The sequence below is a fragment of the Drosophila biarmipes genome, chromosome 2L, assembly GCF_025231255.1.
Source record: "Drosophila biarmipes strain raj3 chromosome 2L, RU_DBia_V1.1, whole genome shotgun sequence".
Lineage (NCBI taxonomy): Eukaryota > Metazoa > Arthropoda > Insecta > Diptera > Drosophilidae > Drosophila > Drosophila biarmipes.
In genome coordinates this window covers 8,326,123-8,348,028 of record NC_066612.1, presented here as the reverse complement: position 1 = coordinate 8,348,028, position 21,906 = coordinate 8,326,123, and the positions used below count along the sequence as shown (strand labels likewise).

The 21,906-nt window shown below is 37.7% G+C and overlaps 3 protein-coding genes across 3 annotated transcripts; 2 read left to right on the top strand and 1 right to left on the bottom strand.

Annotated features, from left to right (window-relative positions):
• The first annotated feature begins 264 nt into the window (after positions 1-264).
• Positions 265-10,440, top strand: LOC108032807 (neural cell adhesion molecule 2). The gene is made up of 7 exons (XM_017106818.3): positions 265-1,027; positions 4,477-4,728; positions 5,175-5,315; positions 5,989-6,120; positions 6,566-6,718; positions 9,288-9,776; positions 10,198-10,440. The coding sequence occupies exons 1-7, from the start codon at positions 973-975 to the stop codon at positions 10,380-10,382; spliced, it is 1,407 nt and encodes a 468-aa protein (XP_016962307.1). The 5' UTR covers positions 265-972; the 3' UTR covers positions 10,383-10,440.
• Positions 10,441-16,836: 6,396 nt separating this feature from the next.
• On the top strand, positions 16,837-17,446 carry LOC108032485 (uncharacterized). Its single transcript, XM_017106306.3, has 2 exons — positions 16,837-16,946; positions 17,006-17,446. The coding sequence occupies exons 1-2, from the start codon at positions 16,887-16,889 to the stop codon at positions 17,315-17,317; spliced, it is 372 nt and encodes a 123-aa protein (XP_016961795.1). The 5' UTR covers positions 16,837-16,886; the 3' UTR covers positions 17,318-17,446.
• A 3,396-nt stretch (positions 17,447-20,842) lies between these two features.
• Positions 20,843-21,542, bottom strand: LOC108032378 (NPC intracellular cholesterol transporter 2 homolog a). The gene has a single exon (XM_017106199.3). It carries the CDS (start codon positions 21,405-21,407, stop codon positions 20,961-20,963), a length of 447 nt encoding a protein of 148 aa, XP_016961688.1. The 5' UTR covers positions 21,408-21,542; the 3' UTR covers positions 20,843-20,960.
• Between the last annotated feature and the right edge of the window lie 364 nt (positions 21,543-21,906).

The window sequence follows — 21,906 nt, the reverse complement described above, 5'->3', positions numbered from 1 at the left end:
AAAAAGCTTTCGCCCTCCCCATTTAAAAGCTTGAAGAGCGCTTTTCACTACCCCTTGAATTTTCGAACTGCCCATGTTTAGATACAAAGGCTTGTAAAGAAGTTGCTGGCTGAAATGCCGATGGAAAGTGTGCCAACATAGCGAAGTTCGCTAATAGAAGAAGTTTTCCCTTTTCGGGCCGACTTCCTGGCGATGGGACTAAAAGGATGCGACAGGACGAGCGATGACTTCAGTGTACTTTCTGATTTCGCAACGGTTCGAACGTGAGCGCGGCTGCCATAATCGAGGGAACCACATTTTTTGGTGAAGTCGTCCCGAGAACTTCGTATCCGCACTTCGTCAAGCATCCGCCGTGTGTGCCGCCGAATGTCCTGCGGTGCACCTTCAGTCGAATCTCGACGTTCGCCTGAAATGGATCAGGGGATTCCCCAGCGGCGGCTTCTACTTCGAGCCAAGTCAGCCAAGTAGAGCGCGAGAATTGAACGTGAAATCGTTGGCAAATCGTGGCTGGCAGGATATATTTTGCCGGATATGTCAACCTACGCCGGTAGCCTCCCACCGCCCACCAGTGGCATTCTCCTCCGACGATCCGAGTGCTTCCTCAAGTGCTAGTGCTTAAGAAGGAGATAAAATCTACGAGGAGTGGGCTGGCCAAGAACCACAAAACAAAAAGCCAAAAACAAAAAAAAGAAAAGATATAAAGCAAAAATGTTGGCCCTGAGCTGGATGATGATGATGTCAAGCCATTATCCTGGCCAAAAGTGAAAGTGTTGTTGCCGCTTTTCCGGCCACGGGTGACACATGAGCGGCTCAGTCATGTGCCATTTTCCCTCAAGTGAACAGCCTCGTAATTAACTGCAAGAGTCACCCAACGTGCAATAAACTTACTGCAGAAAAAAGTAATAAGAAGCGAATTAGTGAAATTAACCATTAAGGATTATAGCCAAATAAAAAGGATATTCGCGCTGAGCTATGGATACTCTGGCTGCACTGAGCTCTCTGCTGCTGCTACTCATCTCACAGAATGGTAGGATAATCCTGGATCCAAGAAGGATTTCATTCGTCCCACGCGGAGTAGAACCGCTTCAGAACAAACACCCTGGACAAAAATATATATTTGTTTCAACTTCCACTTTGTTTTCCCGCCCTCTTTGTTTTCATAATAATGAAATTCGTAGCTGAATGCCAAATGAGTTCATTTGTTTTGGCACAACTTTTGGCACTCCTTTGTGCTGGTATTTATGGGAGTGCGCTGTGCCTTGCGGATTTCTTTCAGAAATTCTTAATGAGCTAAATACTTTATGAATGCCAAAAGGACAATTAAACATTTTAGATCTTTGAAGATATGATTTTTCAAGACATTCGTAGGGGCCAAGGATATTTTAAAAATTAATAAAAAACTCATCCCATTTTTGGAAATTTTGTATACTTATAGTTTGATTCTAAATCATCCAGAAGTTCAATAAATTCATAAGCGTAAATAAATTTGAATAAAAAATATGTTTAACATTTGAAAATGATTTTATTTTACTGACCTTTTTATTTTATTTATGAATAGTTTTAATTTTTTGTTTTGTTAATTATACATTTTTATTTTGAATGTATGATTTAAATTATATAGTTTATTTATAGAAAATCAAAATATTTAAATGATGAATAAAACATTATTTATTTTATTTAATTCTTCTATTGGATCGAAGTCGTTCGAATAGTTTTAGTTATTTTATAATCATTAATTATTCATGTTTTCAATTTAAGGATTAACCCCAATAATATTCTTTTAGCAGGCAACTTTATGTTTTTACTTTTCAAATTTTCATTTTTTCCCACACTTTGAGGTTTCTGTGCTCGTTCAACTAAGACAAATATTTGCTTCTTTTCCGGCTGCCACAAATCTGCTTTCAAATGTAGCGGAATCAACCTCTCAAAGGGAAACATTTCATTGTGCAAACTTTCTTTTTTTTGCAAACTTATCTTGTCTCTGGCCAAACAGACATTTTTTATGTTTTGTGGCTACGCAATGTGGCATGGAAATATTACACATACGCCCATTGCGCTCTCGGCCTAAAAGTGTGCAATGGAAAATGTTGGAAGCCGGGGGAAGATGAAGATGCACAGGCACCTAAGTGATGCTAAGCCATGTGTGAGCGCTTTGTCTGAGTCGATGGAACCTTCACCCAAATTAGCCCATGGCCATGTGACTCTCGAAGATGAAACGTTCCATGGGAATCATGCTAAGGAATTCATTACGGCAAAGAAATGCGGGGAAGAGGGGTTAAATGGGCCTGTGCCCAACTCAAGTGGCTTGACAAGCTTTGAAGTGTGCCAAGAAAGAGAAAATCTTACTAAATAGGCTGGAAAATATGTCTACAAAAACTAACAAAAAATACAAAGCGAAAAAAAATACATGGCAGATAGATTCTTAGCTGATGTCTATCAAACTCGGGTTTTCCCTTTTTCAAAAAATAATGGAAAAATGTTCCATTCTTTTTCATTCATAAAAATATTTTTTTCATTGTTAAAGGAAATGAGAAAATTCCAGGGAAATCAATTACCTTTACACATTTACAAGCTTTCTTTTAATGTACTAGTCGCATTCTAAGCAACTGTTTTAATTAACATTTAGCCTTATACTTTATTCTTTTACTCAAATATTTTTAAAGATTTTTCTATCAGTCAAAAAATTTAAATCATAAAATTTTTGAGCCAGTTGATTACAAGTTTATTACGCCGTTTTAAGAAAATTCATCTTCATTTGTTCAATTCAAGTAAGGTAATACACTTTTTCATGCTTGAAAGAACCCCAAAGAAATGTTCTGCTTAATAAATTCAGTTTACAATTTTAGAATTATATAAACTCCACTTACCCCAATCCTTCTGCCCCATCATCATCATCTTAAACTGGATTGATATGCAGCACACAAAAGGAGCCCAAACCTTAACAATCCAATTGCAGAAATTGTACACCCATTTATGTGTGAGCTCCTATATTGCTTACGAATTCAAAAAGGCAAATTTGAATTTTTATTGGATTCACTTCAACATTTGCCACACACATGCACTACCTACCTATCAAATAAAATATTATTAAATTCAATTTGATGGATTTGATGCTCTCTAAGCTAAGTGCAAACTTCCAAAGGAGAAGGAAGGCGTTATTGATTGAGATGAAAAAAGCGCAAATTGTTAGAAGATTAAATTTCAAATATCAAATGGCCATATTATGTTAGTAGCCTCTTTGAACTGTTACTCATAATTGATTCCATTTAAAAAGAATTTCGAGAAAAGTGTTTATTTAAGCAAAAAGCATTTCATATTTATCAAGACCTTTTATTGCTTTTAACAGATGAAAGTTAATCCTTTAATAGAATACATTTTTAAATGCATGTAACACGATATTAAATACAATTGACATCAATCAAGATTGTATTGGCATGGGCTTTTTAATCGTTCGTTTGATTTAAAAGCGTAACAGAAATATTTCTAAAAACTTTTAGACAAAAAAATAGAACACTCTCTCTGTAGATTAAATTTCAAATACATTTCGATTTTACCTCGCATAGATTCAATTACCAATAATCATTTTGTCCAGCCGTCAACAGCATGTTGAAAAAGTAATTAAAAGCAAAATATTAAAAAGCAAGCTTATCCCTTTTACAAATAGTTTTGGAGGTTTATTTTCAATTTTGTCTATACCAAAGCACTCGAATTGTTAGCCTGAAATTTTAGCTGGCAAAGATTCAAAGGGAGGGGTAAAAGGGTTTTGGTTGGCGGGCTTGGCAAAAAACAAGTTCGCGTGTTGGGGAATTGAGGAATTTGCCGCTTTGGGAGCCGTCATAAAAAAAGATGATGAAATCATTGCCTAAACTGTAAACAACAGCGAATCACGAAGTAAAGAAATGGTAAAATTAACTTTAAAAGCAATTTAAAAGTGTTTAAGGAATGTTCTAGTATAAACCAAAAAAAACAAGTATAGTGTTTACAAGACATTAAATTTTGTAAAATAAAAATGGACAGCTCTAAAAAAAACTAACAATATAAAAAAATCAATACTAATAGTTCAACTTTTTTTTCAAAAATTTTTTAAATATTTCGTTGATGCATAATAGGTTTCTTTTTTATCCCAAACTCTTTTTTTGCCATGTTATTTATGAAATGCAAGATAAGAATTTCTATTAAAATTGCAATACGAATGGTGGAGGCACTGAAAAGGCGGATTCAAAGGAGATGCCTTGAATACTTCATAAGAAATCAAAATTTCTATATTCTCAGCCATTCATTCTCTCGCAGCAAAGCTAATTAAATGCAAGGCAAAGCAAATAAAAATGTAGGGCTAAGTCCGAGGGAAAAAGTGAGAAGCTGTCTATATAAATTACGATTATTTTTATGAGATGTCGAAGCCAACCCCCAACCCCAAGCCCCTTGAGAATGTAATAAATTTAATGCAAAAAGCGCAACCCTTTGTGCCCCTTGCAGCTGCAATCCTCGGCCAGCTGGACAGGACCAGCAGCGGGGGGAGTGGCACCGGCATCCCGCCCTCCGCCACTCCGCCCACGCCTCCCCTCAGCCTGCTGCCGTCGACGCCATCGCAATCGCATTTTGTAAATGAGTCCTTCATCATCTACTGCCAGACGGTACAAAAGGATATCGACACCAAGTGGCGTGATCCCCGCGGACAGACCCGTGAGAACACCAAGGGACGCGTCCACATCGAGAAGAAGACGACGGGTAAGTGGTGAAGTAATGACCCTGCCCAGTGAATAAAGTCCCTGGTTGCCATGCAAAAGTATCTGAGTGCATTTTGCACAAAGGGAAAGTTAAGCTGGAATGACCTGGATATGAATAATGGCCGGCTTATCAAATCATTCCTAAAACAGGAAGCTATATACGACTTGGATGAACATAAATAATATATGATTTTAACGGAGGTAGTATAAATGTTATCATTTCTGAAACCGGAAGCAGTAAATAGTCCAAAAGTAACATGGACATAAATAACATATAATGTTACATTAGTTAGAATAAATGTGAATTAAAAAATTTTATTTTTTAAATCCTTAAAATAATATTAAGTAAACTCAGTTAAAAATCAACAACTTAAAGTGTAACTTTAATTTTTATAAATTTTACCCCAAATTAGATGGTTTCTTTTTCTCTGTGTTTATGCTTTTCAGGACATCTGGCTTTAGTTTTCGAGCACATCGCCCTGGAGGACAGGGGAAACTGGACCTGCGAGGTGAACGGGAATAGAAATGGCAATCGGAATGTGAACGTTGAACGTGAATTTTTGGCCTCCTTCGAGCTGCTCGTAAATCGTAAGTTGGCTTCAGCTTTGGGGACTTAAAGAGCACAAAAGACACAGGGTCGTAAAATGTGCAGCAGGATCTGTTTACTTGCTTTCTCGGTTGTGATTTGGTCTTAGTTTTAGTAAGATTGCCAGTTTTGGAGTAAAAAGTTTAACTATTTTCTTTAACATATTTGATACTTAAAAAGTTCAACATCTACAGATTTAACCTATGAGTTCTGGCAAAAAATGTTCCAGCAAATAGGCTGAATAATCAAACAGTTTTACAAAATAAAAAAGTTACAATCTTTTTCTATTGGTTTTTACAATTACTCTTACAAAAACGACAAATTTCGTTCATCTGCATGTCAATTTAACCACTTGCCACAAGCCTCTCGACCACTTTTTGCACAAAGTTCCGGTCCAATTTCCGACTGACAAATCATTTAATGTATTTACAAATCAGAATGAGTGCTTTGCCAGCCACATTTAAAGTAACTCGATGAACTCGCACACAATCTGTCAACATACCAATCAAAGAGAGACCAAGTAAACAGAGGCAGCAAAGAAGCTGGTTAGTTTTATATACACTGTGCAGCTTACATATAGATGGGGATGGGGGCTATCATGCCTGCATATTTACACACGGAATTTGAACAACGCACCCTTACCATTTCCCGTTTTCCCTTCGTCTTGACCCGCAGAGAAAATCTCATTTGGGAAGACGGAGCTGGTGCAATCGGTGCGCGAGGGACGCGATGCGCTGGTCAATTGCTTTGTGGAGGGAATGCCCGCCCCGGAGGTCTCCTGGCACTACAATGGCGAATATATAAACAGTAAGTTGGCACTCGCAAAAAACTCTTTACTTAATATAAAGTTATTATTTATAAAATTATTATTTATATGATTATTTATATATGTTTACACAAAAGGGTGCCACAGAACTCACACTATTTTCGAAATCCCTTTTAAATTACTATTTGGTACATAAAAGTATGCAACACTTTATTTTCAGCTCTCAAATACCAGTCAAATGAAACTATGTAACCTGGTTTCAAATTTTCAAATTTTTTTCCAATTTTAAAAATTTACTTTTAAAAATTTACTTTCATGGAATTATATTTTTAAACGTATTATGTTATACAGATTATTTGCAAAGATTTTCTTAGCTTCATTTTCATGGTGCACTCCAAGCCGCTGGCAAGCGAGCTTGTTAGCCATGCAACTAAGGATGCCCCTTCGATTCTGAACATTCTCCCCTTGTCTTTGCCTTGCTTGCAGCTGTAAACTCGTCGAAGCACAATCGCCTGACCAACGGTCTGTACATCAGGAATGTGAGCCAGGCGGATGCCGGGGAGTACACATGTCGGGCCATGCGTATAACACCGACTTTTTCGGACTGCGATCAAATAACGATATTGCTAAGGATACAGCGTAAGTGTCATTGTCCCACTCCATCTATACATGGTTTTGCCCTCGCCTGCAGGACGCACACACTCGATAATATTTAATCGGGAATTTATTTTGCACCCCACTTGTTGGCAATTGCATCGGGCTGCCATCCCCTTTTTAGTTTTCTTACAATCGGTAGGATACCGAGGAGCACAATCTTTTTGCTGAGGGTAGCTTAAAGTTATTTAAGTCCCCTTCGACTTTTCCCCCTGGGGAGAGAGCATGCTTCGTTGGCTTTAATGAGATTTCCAGCTCCGAGCAAACTCCCGATTGAAGCTATCCCCTCAGCGATGAGAAGGGAATTCCTTCCGGATGTCAGGGTCAAGTGGCTGGGAAATGCAAATTATTGATGCAAATTTCCTAATAAACATATTACCCGACTTACGAATTTCGGGGAGACAGGGGATTCAGATCAAGGAGAGGTACGGATTCCAGGGGAAACATCAGGGGATCGGCAATGCATAAACAATATATACTGGAAGTGGGATAAGGGGCATATAAACAACGTTTATAAGACTTTTATTAGTATCTTTGTCATTCAAATCTGTCCTACTTTTATCTCAAAAACATAAACTGTTCCATCTTCTCGAATTCCTCACATGGGGAAAACCTATTTTATTACAACCTAATAATTTCTGGTGTTTGCTAACCGAAAAAATGGTCTTCTGGGAGTCATTTGTAATACTGACACTGCCAAGTGACTCCCATCGATATCGGAACATATGGCTCCATAAACAAACCAACACCAGGCGAGCCAAATATGTAGAAGCTTGGTCAACTTCATCCGAGCTCTTCGACCAGCTTCCTAAGCTCCTCGTCTGAATTGAGTTGCCGTCAAAATTTTACTAATGACTGCCGGTCGAATATTTGCACAAGTCAACTTTAGTACACTGAGAAAAGTAATAGTCGTTCCTTACCACACTTTAAATATGTGGCTAAAAAATAAAACAAATTATAAATTCAATTCTAAGCAAATTATAGATGTATATTTAAAAAATTGGATCGGTGATGTGTTTTTACAGAAATTTTGAACTAATATTGATTTAAGTTTGATACATTGATTAACACGATCCAAAATAATGATAGAATAACAAAATAACGATCTAATATTCGTAAAATCAAGTCTTCTTTTTATGTTTTTCTTTGACAATTTTAAAATCTTCTTTTGATGCCCTAGAAAGCGACAATTTTTTATAGTGCAGCTAGAGCCACCCAAGCGGAGCAATCCGTTGGGCAGCTGGGAACTGAAGGCAAATAGCAGGCGAATGGAAACCGAAACTAATTTGCTGGCCATCAGAAACCCCCAGGAAGGGAATTCCGGGGAGAAACAGAAACAGGAGCAGCAGTTGAAATGCTGCAAATGCGGCAATATATAGGTTTGCATGGGATTGTCGGCAGTAAACTTCAATGGACCGCATCGGCGACGATGGCGACAAGGACACCGAGGACACTGGGACAACGACGAAATGCTAAAATGTGCTATTAGCTGCTCCTCAGTGGAATAAGGGGTGGTGGACTCCAAGGTCCTGGGGCAGCACACAATTTACAGGGGGCAGCACCACATGAGCTAAGGGCAGCTATTGAAACTTAATTGCTTTGGGCTGCCATAGAATTTAGAAGGGTAAATAATAGAGAAAACTTAAATAATGCAGGCGTTATGGAAGATACATTAAAAAAGGGCCAGATGTATCTCAAATATATCCATTTCAAACAACTACTTTCAGTTTTCTTGGAGCTTCGTTTATTGATAGTCTTTTTATCAGCCAAACCAAACAGACTTTCCACGATGCAAAAAAAGTTTTCAAAAAGGCAGGGAAAGCGAGAAAAGTGCAATTCGCAGAGGGTGATTCAATTTCCAGATACTTTGTTTTTCCCTCTTTGATATCCATTTCATGAGTCAAGGCTGAACCATTTCTTGTTGATTTTTCTTTTGAAGGGAGTTGAAGATGAAAGCAAGAGAAAGGCAGAAATCTATTGTTTTTGAGATTTTTTATTATTGCGGTTTATCACTTTACTTTGAGCAGGCGATAGAGAAGACAGCATTGTTTTGCTTTTTGTTGATATACACTTTTTAAAAACTTAAAAACTTGAAAGGTGCATTGTGTTTAAAATGAGGTCTATGTAAAAATTACTGGTGTCGTGAGTGCGGTTTCAGTTAGAGGATTTTAGAACAGACACCGACAAAGTGCAACAGATATCCTTTTTTATATCCCCCCATCTTTTTGGGAGTGTGTATGAGTGTAGGATCAAACTAAACCAGGCCAAACTGAAACATGCACAGGGACAAAATGATATCTACATTACTTATACGATTTTTCCTTTCATCATATAATATCCTTTTTGTTGCTCTATACTAAAATACAATTTAAAATGGAAATTTTAGTTTGTTTTTGCTTAAATGGTAAAGATTATTTTCTGACAACATCATTTTGGCACTTTCTCCCAATAAACAGATACTTTAATTCTTTTTTGGCCAGCTCTTTTTGTAAAAGGACTCTTAGCACTCCTACCTTTTAGCTCTTTTCTCATCCTTCTTCTCGAACCCTTCCAGATAAGCCCCACTGGTCCTTCAACGAGACCCTTCCTGTGCAGTACGCCTATGTGGGCGGGGCCGTCAACCTAAGCTGCGATTCGATGGGCGAGCCACCACCGTCTTTCACCTGGTTGCACAATGGCAAGGGCATCGTGGGATTCAATCACCGCATTTTCGTGGCCGACTATGGGGCCACGTTGCAGCTGCAGATGAAGAACGAATCCCAGTTCGGGGACTACAAGTGCAAGGTGGCCAATCCGCTGGGAATGCTCGAGCGGGTCATAAAACTGAGGCCAGGGCCCAAGCCCTTGAGTCCCACGCGGTTCCAGATAAAGAGGCTCTACACCAATGGCTTCGAGCTGGATCTCCAAACACCGTATATGACAAATGTATCGGATGAGATGCAGATCTATGGCTATAGGGTGGCCTACCTGAGCGAGAGCGAGTTCAAGTTCAGCGCGGGCAACTGGAGCTATGCCAAGCTGAGGGACTTCTCCTTCCATGGGGGTAAGCTTAGTAAATAATAAATATTATAGAACAAAGAAAAACAAAAAATTTACTATAAATATTAAATTGAAATCATTTATTTAGGATTGGCATTAGATTATAAAATTAATTGAGTTGAAATTAAATTGAATATTATTTGGGTTTTCTGTATATGATCAATAATATTATGGTATTGTTATAATTTATATATTTGTATGAAATTTATCCATTCAGCAACATTATTTTTTTATAATTGTGCAGCCAAAATTTCACTTCAATTGCAGAACGCCACATTTATTCTGCTTGACTTCATACAACAACATAATAAACCCACGCAGATTTAATTACAAGTTTGAATTTGCCTTTTCATTTGAAATTTACGTTATTGACTGTACCAATTTTACTAAACATATTATTATTTTTTGTTTGCTATTACTGGCAGGCTACAAGTACATTATCCCCCACCTGGAATCGAACACCACGTATCTGATGAGGGCGGCCAGTCGCAATCTCGCCGGACTGAGCGACTGGAGTGCCGTGAAGGTCTTCACCACAGCCGATGGATGCAGATGGAACCCGTCGCTATACCCCATATACGGTCTCATCCTGGCTTTGATCTGGACATAGAGCTCGTCCCATGGCAATGACAAATACCAAATACAATCCCATCCCAAAACTCGTTATAGTTGCTGCTGAGTTCTCTATTTTCTTGTATCTTCTGTGATAGAACTTTGTGTGTGCAATTCACTTTAACCTAACCCAAGAATGTTTAGAGAGGGGAATTATTAAACGAAATGCTTTTTGCTATATATAGACGATATATGTTCAGCCTATTGCCAAGTTTTGCTGCCAACTTTCATTCATCAATCGCATTTTTTGTACGTTTTTTATGAGAAAAAGTGAAGGAAATTATTAATGGACGATTTGGAGGAGGGTGGAATCCGTACGATACATACAATACATATGCATTGTCAACTCTACCTTATAGTTAATTATGAAATGCCCAACTCTACATAAATGTTGTTCAAGCTAAAAACTAAAACGATATACAAGTAAACACAAACGAAAAGAACCGACAACTTTGATGAATTTTACAAACCACAAATGGAAGTCCAAATTATTGATTACAAATTAAATAAAAAGCAAAGCAAATCAATAATAGAAAATGGATTGAATTAGCTTAATTGAAGTGAAACACGAAAAACATAAATGGGAAATGAAGAGAGAAGAGAAACCCCTAAAAAACGAAATAAAATGTTTAGCTGGTAAGCAGTGCGTATGAGTAATATGAAAATAAATTCAACTGAATGTGTATAAAAATGGCTTTGATGTTGATACGGCTTTGAAATAATATATAAAATTATTCGGGCTTAGAGGGAAGAGAAGGTGAGTTCATGATACATAGCCTGGGGTATTTTATCTGAAATAAACCAGATAAAAATATTTGTTCAAACATTTCCCATGTTTTAAAAATATTTTAAAAATATAACTCTTCCATTATTATTTTTTTAAATAACTCATTTTAATTATTTCTAAATTAAATAACAAAACGTTGAACAAATATATTAAATTGTTTTTGCAACCCAATGTAAAAAGATAAATCCCTCTTAGCTGTCCGTCCATTTGTTAAATAATTTCCTGGCTTTCCCTCCGTTTAGGTGTCCCCTGATGATTATCTGGCGACTTTTGTTTGTCACTATGGCGCATAAAAATGCTTATCATATTCATTAGTGCAAATCTCGTATTGCTTTCAGGCCATAAACATCCACAGACAAGGACAAAGTGTCCTTGGACCTTGGACACAATGGCCTTCTCATTGCTTATGCCAAACACGCGCCCAATTACAAGGGGGCAGCAGCCCCCTCGACAGGCAATAAAAAAAGAACATAATAAACTAACTCATAAAAGTCAATAAACTGTCAAATGGCAAAACATTTACATCACTTAAGTATAAATCTCTCGCCCTTCCGGACACTTTGTCCTGTGTGCATCCTCGGGGAAGTTATCGCATGTGAAAAAAGGGAGAAAGGGCGCGGGGTTTCCAGCATCCAAAGTGCCATTTACATAAGCTCACAAATTCGCCCAGCCATAAATGATCATTAACGCAATCGGCCGTAATAACTTATTGTGTTTTATTTAACTTTTATTTCTGTGGGCGCTGAACAAAAAATCGAAAATTGTTACGGGTCAGCGGGAATGTTCCGGCAGACGTGACAACGTGAAACAAAAATAAGCAAATTATGGCGCACAAATAAATACAATTCATTGCGCCCGTGTTTGCAGGGCCATTCATTGTGCGAATGTGCCACGCCCACATGTGCACGGGGGCAGATTATTAACACCCGATTTATTGGCCATATTTCAGGCACGCCCAAGGAATGATGAAAGGCTGCTTATCGAGGTTTTATCGTTGTTAAGCTGAACAGAAATTTTTGTTTAAGGCTTTTCATAGTTATTTTGAAGTGAAGGCAAGGATACTATAAAACAAGTGGGTGTGGTTGAAATAAATTGTAATTTATAGTATATCATTTATCTACAACAAAAACGATTATATTTCGCTGCCATCATTTAATATTTCCAAGTCATTCATTAGTTATATATTTCAAATGGTTTAATGTCTCCAATATAAATTAAGCTACACGTCTTTTATGATATATTTCTTAATTTAAAAAATTTTAGCCACTATCCATTAATATATTGCGTTAAAATAACCAAGTTGACCTTTATTTTACAGAGTTACTTATAAGTAAAAGCAAAAACATAATTTCTTTAAAGTGTATTTTTTATAAATATATAAATTATGTATTCAAATCTGCAATAGAAATTAATAATGAGCATACTCATTTAATATTCCCGACTTAAGAGGGGCTTAACATACCTCAAAGCAAGAACCCTATCAAAAAATTAGGCAGGTACCTTGAAAAATTGTATTTTTAAAAAGAATATTCTTTATAGATACCACTCATACGTTAATAATGTGTACAACGCCATCAATAAGTATAATATTCCTTTGATGTTAAGAGCACTTAACAAAAGTGAAATTTACCCAGCCTTGTCTGTCATATTATCTTAATGCAACGCATGAAATTAATCGGCCTGCCGCAACAATCACTTAATGGCCGATATTTAAGCCTGCCCCATATTGGCCACGCCCACTCTGAGTCATACGTTAACCGACTGATCAAAGTCGGCCAGAAGCAGAAGCATAACGGCGGAAGATGTCAGTTGCAGTTGCAGTTGCTCTTTTCATTTGCCACTCCCCAGCTGCAGTCGCAATCTTTCATTATTTATTATTGTTTTTACTTCACTGGAATGGTCTTTTACCGGCCAATTAATGGGATTTTTCATATATACGTATGCATATATGGGCAATGTGTATATTCGGCGGGAGGTGGGTGGTGGGTGGTATAAAATCAGTAAACATTATTACCTGGCCATCAGGAGCAGGAGAGTTTGCCGGTCAATCTCGCCTCGTCTCCTTGCCTCCGTTGTGTCCGTAATCGTTTCGGTTTATTTTAATTAAAATTTACAATTAATACTTAATGAGTCGGGCGAGTGACATCAACAACAGCAGCGCAACTGCAACTGCAGCAGCATCAAATTGAATTTTCCCATATAAGACCGCTTGTGTGAGTGGCATGTGCCATCAGCCAATGTGCATGATAATTTTCCGAAAAGTAATTTCCACCCACACACACACAGCCTCAGCGAGCTGAGATTGAAAACAGGTATACACGTATTTAAATAAATATATTCAAAGATATTCGCCTTTACGACCGCATTTTGGGCTTCATTCTCTATAAATAATCGAAGTCTGTCAGCATATTTAATTGATGAAATGGCAAATTGACGTTGCTTCTAGAAATGCCATGAAAGTGTGAAAGTGGCCGACAGTCTCCTCCCGGCTGACTTTCATTTTATCTGCCTGCGCATATTCAATATTTATGCTTAAATCGTCGGAATTGGTTACGAAACTTTGCCATTAAACTAAGATAATTGAGTTTGAAAATTGAAGAAATTTGCACTTCAAAGAAATTGGTTTTTAATGTTTAAACCGGTAAAAGAGTATTATGAATAAATTGTTCCGAATCGAAGCACACAATCTAGCAAATAAAGTTTGCATCAGTATAATATTAAATATCTTTTATAAGGACTTTTTCGGAAAATTAAATGTAACACTTAAGTATTTACCCCCAAAAGAATACTTCCATACCTTGCCGTTTTCGGTAATCCAATTACAGCCAAGCCCTCATATAATTTGTCGGCTAAACTTTCCGGCTCCATATAATTCCCCCAGAGCTTAGTGAAACACACATGGGCCCAACTTTTCTAATTACCATTTACAGCTTCTATGCCTTACGTACGTCCAAGTTTCCTATAAATAAGAAGCCATTGGCAAAGTTATGAACAAATCATTAAGCTGTCAATTTTGTGTAGTTTGCCGATAGGTGTAATAAACGAATGGCTCCTAAGTAATTTACGCCCAGGCAAATGAGACCAGGATAAATTTGAAATTGATTGCCAGGACTTTTCCCCTGCTTTTTCTGCTGCTTGTGTGTATGTCCTGATTGAAGTTAAATTCTTGCTGAGGTAACTTAATATTAGCCCCATTGAAAAGTTATGAAATTTTTCGGTCCAAACTTTGTCCACACATCTCTGGCTCAATCTGTAGTCGGTGTTTGGCAAAGGGGAACATTTTGGAAAGCTTGAAACTTTGTCGACCATTTTTCCGTTTCGGGCAATTAAATGGGAATTTTTCCTTTCATTTTTTCCTCTTCCAAATTGATGACAGATATATCTCTCAGCCTGTGAACTCCTAAATGGGTCGAGCCTCTTTATTTCGATTTTTTCTTTTTCGGAAAACCATTGACATATGCAGGCGACTGTGAAACCCCATTTCCCAGAACTATTTCCCACACTTCAGTGTCATTGTCTCTGCCTCTGCCGGCTGAATATTTTGACATAGAAAACTTTTGCACCTTGTAACGACTTTTTAAGTGCCACCACTCGCTTTTTCCACAGGAAAAAAAGCACATAGCGCAGAAAGAATGAAATGTGGGCCAAAATGAATATGTAAATCTAGGACTCTTTGGCAACAGGAAAACGAAATGAAACAAAAAAGGGGCGGAGAGTGCTGGAAATGAAAATAAATGTGAATATTTATGTGATTTATATGGAAGGGCGCCTCAACTGTGAGTCTGACTACACGCTGGGCACACATGGGCAGCAGGGGCAGCAGGGGGTTAAGTTTCAAGGGTGGGATTATGTGGAAATGGTGATGTTCCATTTGTATGTCAGTGGGTCTGGCTGTCTTTCACGGCTTTGTCAGTCTAGACAAATGGGTAAAGTCTTTAATTTTTTTAACATATTGGTAAGACCTAAAATATTTTTAAATACCCAACCATTTAGCCAAAATACCCACATTTGGAACACATTTCAATTGCATATGGCTGCCAAAAACTGGTCCTGGGAATCAATAAGCTCCTTTAACTGACCGCAAATAAACATTGAATACAGCCAAGCATTATGTGCGTATTTACTGAAACCGTTTGGCAATTCATATCACCTTATTTCGCATTTTGGCATTACGCATACGCCGCATGGACCCGAGCACATTAATTGAACAACTCTTTGAGGGCGGACGCACCACAACACAGTGCAATTTTTACTTTGTTTATGTATATTTGGGTTCCTAGTTTAACGGTGGTATGACTCCCTCATTATGCAAATGGTTGCTCTTTAAGTGCACTAAATATTGCGCATACGCCGCGTGTGCCAATAGAGCAGCAAACCAAAAATTCATTCGGCCCATTTGTACATGTGCCTAATTCAATATTTTATTTTGATACAAAGTTCATGTGTAGTTTCACCCTTCCACTGCAATTGCAAATGCAATGCGGAAAATGTTCGAAAAATTCGAAATGTTAATGAGGTTGCATTTCCCTTTGCATGCGAAAACTGTTCAAACAACTTCTATAAAGAGCTGAAAGCAGAGGGCAATAATGTTCTTCTTTGACTGGTGCAAAATTTAATATTTGTTTTATGGGTATAAATATTAAATATGCAATATTATATTATAACTTATAAATTATATCTTTAATTTAATGTATTGCCAAAAAATATTTAAAGGTAATCTGTAGAACTTAGGCACTATGACTATTGACAAATCATATTAAAATTGAACAAAAAATTCTGCTTCAGGGAATATTTGTCAAATAATTAATTTTAAATTAATTTGTTTTTAATGGCGGTCGTTGGGCCCAAGTGAAGGACATTCCCGGATAATTTGCACATGTGGACAAACAAACGAGAGCGCATTAAAAATGTAGAGGTAATCGCGATGCTAATGACATCGGCGGACAAAAGACGGACATTTAACGGACAATGGAGCTGGCTTATGTGTCGGGTTGCATTTCAGGGCACAGCGTAAACAAATTAAGCTATCTGTTTCGCCATTTGATTAATTGCAATGCAATGCAATTTAAATTTTTTGCCAGTGCCATGCTTTTGTGCCCTTCCATCCGGCTGCCATATCATAACTGTCAGCACCAGGACTGCAGATTGTTCCTGTTGCGATTTTTTTCGAACCATTCCATAGTTCGGATGTCAGCGAAACAAGAAAAAAACCGCTGAAGAATTGACAGGTCGTGGCAAAACCCATACCCAGATCACACTTTTTTGAGCATTTACTTGTAGTTATGGCATGCAATGCATTTCCATCCTGTTAACAACGAATGCCGGCCAATGCCGCATACAAATAATTAAGATAACTGCAGGTCCGTCTGACAGCCGAATGGGATTTATTTAAAATGCAAAAACCGCAACAGGAACAGGGTCACAAAAAATATGCCACTGTTAAGAGTAACAAGGGGATTACAAGTGGATCGGAGGTGGGAAACTATTAAAAATATATGCGCGCAATTTTGATCGGCCACCGCAGAGGGGTAAAAAATAGAGCTTTTTAAATAAGTTCTTCATATATCGACCATGTAAAACTAATTAAGATTTTATGCTACCCTTTTAAACCAGTTGAAGCGTAAGAAACCATAACATTTTTAACAGGTGTGCCACCAAAACCTATTTAAAATCGAGCTGAATATCTCAGTGTTACTAAGAAATAAGATCTGCAAAATGAGACTGCTGCTGATTTGTGCATTTCTAGTTAGCCTCTCAGTTCTGGCCAATTCGCTGGTAAGTCTCATTGTACAAGCCCTTACTTTATTCTTATAAAAGTTTATTTATATCAACAGCCGCGTTTTGTGGAAACAGCAAATGACTGTGCAAAGAGGAACCATGTTAAGATCAAAGATGCCAGGGGTATCCTGCTCAGTTACAGAGTCAAAAGTAGAACTCACAGGATTAAGTGCTTTGTAGATTGCGTCTTTGAGCAAATTTCTATAATGGACGTTGTAAATAAGAGATTTAAACCGGAGGACAGTCAGCCCTGCCTTTCCATCAAGAATGACGATAAGTGCGTAGAGTCCTTCCATAAATTCGAATGCTTCGTTAAAGTCGATAAAAAATACAGGCATAGGAGACACTTCTTAAAAGATCGGCATTGAAAATTGCTTAAATTCTGATTAAGTTCTTAATGTTACTGTCAACCAAACGTAGCCATTTAATTTAAGGTTAATAATTTAAAAATATTTCGATATCAATAAAATCAATGCTTTAAGGCTTTTGCCTACATATTTTTTTAGACTTTTTCCACTCTACTTGTTCCTTCCATTTTGTAATCACCCTAATTGGCACAGCTTTGAACTTAAGCTCCTATCTGGGCCAAGACAATCAAGAAAACCCCTTCAAAGCGATCCAAGCAAGAGAAATAGAGAAAACATGCAAGGCAATCTCCCTTAAATCAAAGAAACTCTACCCTATAATGACGATATATCGTCACAGTGCAGCAATGACATGTGCCACAAACAAATTCTGAACTTTTTCAATTAATCAGGCCATTTCGCCCACACAATTTTAAAGTTTAGACACCACTAAAAGCACTTCGAAACAAAAAACTACGAAAAAATATGAAAACATAATGAGAATGAAAATAAACATAAAGTTGGGCGGACTGTCAGCGACAGATGAGGGCGATACTTACGGACCCCCAAAGGACCCCCTCTTTAAAGTGGGCCCTCGTAATTAACGGAATTAAATGCTGCGGAGTCAGACAAGAAAACTCGGTGTGCGCAGTGACCAAAAAATGACATGGCCAGAACCGGAGCTCAGAATTATTTTACAATGGCAAACCGCATTGCAACGAAAATTGTTCATATAACATTAACATTCGATTGGGGGCGGAAGTTGCATTTTACTTTTAAATGCAGCCAGAGCAGAAATGTTTTTATTTTTATTCCGCAGACAAAGAGGGATCTCCGCACATGCTGCTATTTATGCAAGAAATTCTGTGCAGACACAGCGGCTTACAAAGGGGGCTGGGTTGCAGGGGAGTTGCTGCCTGGTGGGTTAACTCATACGATATGCAACCAGAAGCAGAGATACCAGAAATGCACGGAAAATAACATTAAATAATGGGTATAGAATAACATACGCTTGTTAAAAATTTACCCTCATCTTAGAAAGGAAATTGTATATTAAATTATGGCATAACCTATCAAATATTTAACTACATCTAAGAAATAGCTTTCTTTTACCATATGTATAAGGAGCTTACAAATATTGTTGATAGTTTTTTATTAGCTTAGACCAAAAACTTAGATAAAGTAGAGAATATGTAAAAAAACAACTAACAATGTATAGACGATGGTACAGTCTATCAGATACACATTACTTAGGCAAAGAAGGTGCGAGAGGGATGGATATATGCTTGCAATAAATTGAGTGCTTTTAAGAAATCTCGCCTATAGCTCCTCCTAGCGTGGCATGTGGTGTGCAATCTAGATTAAATTTAATAATTATTGGTTAATATTTTATTATAACTAATCAATGAATTTTATTTATTTATTTACTATTTTTTTTATGTCTAGGATATATCCATTATTCTCTAAGTGTACCCACATCCGCCTACATTTCTTTTCATTTCCCATTTTTATTTTTCGCACTGCCCCCAACGACTCCGCCTCCATCCGCACCACCCACTCCCGCCCACTTTTGCATGCAGCGTTGTGTCAAGTTTTTAAACGTCAGCTGTGTCTGCAGATGGGTTAAGGGGGCTGCGTGGCGTGGCGCCGCCTCGGTGGGTTAAGAGGATGGACTCGGGGCTTGGCCCACATTTCTTTGCAGTTTCGGACTGCCGTGCTTTATGCGGATTCATATGTAAATCAAGTGAAAACATCAGAGGAAGTGGACTTTTTTCTCGCAGAGCTGACTTTCGGAAGCCCTAACCGGAAGGTGAAATTTAATGTCATTGGCTAAGATACCAAGATATTCACTAGATGCTGTAGAATAAAGTAACCGTGTAATGGAAAAGAAATATTGCAATTCTAAAAAAATACTAAATGATTTAAAATCTCAACAAAATTGCGAGCGACTCACAAGAAAATCAGGCTTATCAATATCATCAATCCCTAAGTTATACACGCATTTAAATGCACATAAGCCGGATCAAACCATTCCAAGGACCACAAAAAGTGAACTCGCAAAACGGAAACCAAATCCGACACCGAACCAGGGTAAAAATTGCATTTCAAGGAATTCGTGGCGCAGAGTGAATGTAATAAAGCGATTTCTTTGCTTAAATATCCCGGCGCTAGCGCACTGCGGATAATTCTATCTGATGCACCACCCTCTATATCCACTATTCCCCAACCTTTTCCCACCCCCTTGCATTATTTGCATATGGCCATATGGCTTGTGAGCTCGGGAGTGTATGAGTGTGGTTTGGCTGAAAAAGGAATGGAAATTGAGAAAACGAAATGGAAAGCTCTGCTGCAGTTGATTTGTGTTTTTACTTGGTTTCAGCTGCTACCCCTATCGCCCGAAAATAAAGCCCACCCTCGCCTATTTTTGTGATTTCTCAGTTGTTTTTGGCGTCTTATCAGGCTATTCTTTGTTCGAAAGAGCGCAGCACAGAAAATGAGAATAGCAATGCGAACTCTAGACCGTAATCGAAACCGAAACCAAAACACTGATGTGCATTGTTTCGATTGCGATAGAGTCGCTTACTCATTATCTTTGCCATGACAGTGAGTATCTCAGCTGAAGGAGCTGAGAAAACAACGTAGTTGGCATAATGAGTGTAAGTCGAGGTTCAGGATTGCAAGAAAGTCACATGTCTGTCTTGAAATTTCCTAACCAAGTCAGCCCATATTTCATTATACCTAGTAGAGTTCTTATCAAATGATTGCATCTGGTCCTAAGATTTAGATAAGATAGGTAAAAATAAAGCTAAGAGTATAATAAACATTCATTTTTTACTATTGAATTTCCTATAATATGATTGAATATGGTCCTAAGATTTAGATAAGATAGGCAACGATAAAATGAAGAGTATAGTAAACATTCCTTTCTTATATTGATTTTCAATCTTGTTTCTCTCAGTGCACAATAATTTCCCTTATCTTTTGCGCAAAGAAAACAGTCGACTATTTTTTATTTTTTGTATTTTTTTTATTCTTTGTATTTGTTATGACTGGAGAAGGTTCAAGACGATCAATATATAATAAGAATTTTTAAAGGCAATGTAAAAAAGAATTTAACTAAAACAAGTCATCAAGAAACAATTTACTATGAAATATATTTTTATTTTATTTTTTATTTTCCCTCTTTCCTCTTATTTCCATCAAAGCGGAAGATGCAATCAAGGCACACAAAAAATAGCAATAAAAAAGGCCTACAAAAAGAGCGACTTAAGACCCGCACAAAAGATAATTCCAAATTAGATTACAATAAGAGAGAAAAGTCTGAACTTGAGGCTTCCGCTCAGAGACTGCCGATGATATTATATTACTCATTCTTTCCACTCTTGTTGTGATTTCAAGCTTTCTTATAAAAATAATAACAATTACCTCAGAAAAGATAGTTGTATATATAAGAGAATGGTTTAAATTAATTATAAAATATAGTATAATATAAATAATGTTGCTTAAAATTTTTGTTTACGGGTTCCATTCCGAGCTCGAAACTAGTAGTTTAAGTTTAAATTTCTTTATTTTAAATTAGATTACAATGGAGAGGGAAAACTGAAACGCCCAACGCGCTCTCTCTTCAGTATTTCGAGGTTATAGTAGAGGGTCTACGCCGAATCCCCTACTGAATTTTCGCGGGAATCTCAACGCAGATGATGTCCGCACTATCCTGATCCTGCAGCTCCCACTTGACGAGGACCGAGACCTTGGGATAGGATTTCAGGACGGGCAGGGTGGCCGTGTAGCGATAGGTTTCCTCCTTCTCGAGGGGGCACTTCAGACCGCTGTCCACACAGGCGTCCGGATTCGCCAGCGGGAAGGGCATCTCGATGCCCAGGACCTTGCCGTGGACCACCGTCTTCACCGCCGTGGCCTCCTCGGCCAGGGCGAAGTCGATGGAGAAGCTGACCGTGGTGTTCCTCTTGAGGATGCACTCCGCCTTGGTGGTGTCACATCCCTCGATGGCCACCCTGGTGAACTTGCCCGTCTTCGATCCGCAATCGCTGAACTCCAGGGCTCCCGCAAAGGCCACCAAGACAGCACAGGCAATTACCGCGTACCTCAGCATTTTCCTCCAGTTAATTGAATTACAAGGTAAGTATATCAGCGGGTGACTTTGCCGTTGGCTATCGCCTGTTTCTGCCTTTTCACAGCGCTACGAATCTACTAAATCTGGGGAGAGGGCGAAGACAAGTCAAAGCTTCTTCGAGAACTGAAAACAGCTGCGCGCGACGCCTCAGAAGTGAAAAGCTTTCTCCCCCGGTTTCTGGGGTTGGTACCAACTATCGATTGAAATCTTTGCCAAAACTTGAAGATTATTTGAATTTTTTTTTTATTAAATAATTTACCAGACCTTTTACCTATAACTAAGCATAATCTTTTTTCACAAAATTCCCAAAGGCTTTTAAAACATGTAAGACATTAATTATTTATTTTTGTTTATTATTTTATATTTTACATTTGTATTTATTAATTATTTATTATTGTTTTTAAGATGATATATTAAGATGTAGCTAAAGCAATGCTTTAAAATATTTTTTAAAGATTTTACAAATTTTTTCTTAAAA

Excerpts from the sequence above, each read along its gene's own strand:
- LOC108032807 (XM_017106818.3), top strand. The coding sequence starts at position 973 with ATGGATACTCTGGCTGCACTGAGCTCTCTGCTGCTGCTACTCATCTCA. Across the intron at positions 1,028-4,476 it reads GCTACTCATCTCACAGAATG|CTGCAATCCTCGGCCAGCTG; the intron begins GTAGGATAATCC and ends TGCCCCTTGCAG. Across the intron at positions 5,316-5,988 it reads CTTCGAGCTGCTCGTAAATC|AGAAAATCTCATTTGGGAAG; the intron begins GTAAGTTGGCTT and ends CTTGACCCGCAG.
- LOC108032485 (XM_017106306.3), top strand. The coding sequence starts at position 16,887 with ATGAGACTGCTGCTGATTTGTGCATTTCTAGTTAGCCTCTCAGTTCTG. Across the intron at positions 16,947-17,005 it reads CAGTTCTGGCCAATTCGCTG|CCGCGTTTTGTGGAAACAGC; the intron begins GTAAGTCTCATT and ends TTATATCAACAG.
- LOC108032378 (XM_017106199.3), bottom strand. The coding sequence starts at position 21,407 with ATGCTGAGGTACGCGGTAATTGCCTGTGCTGTCTTGGTGGCCTTTGCG.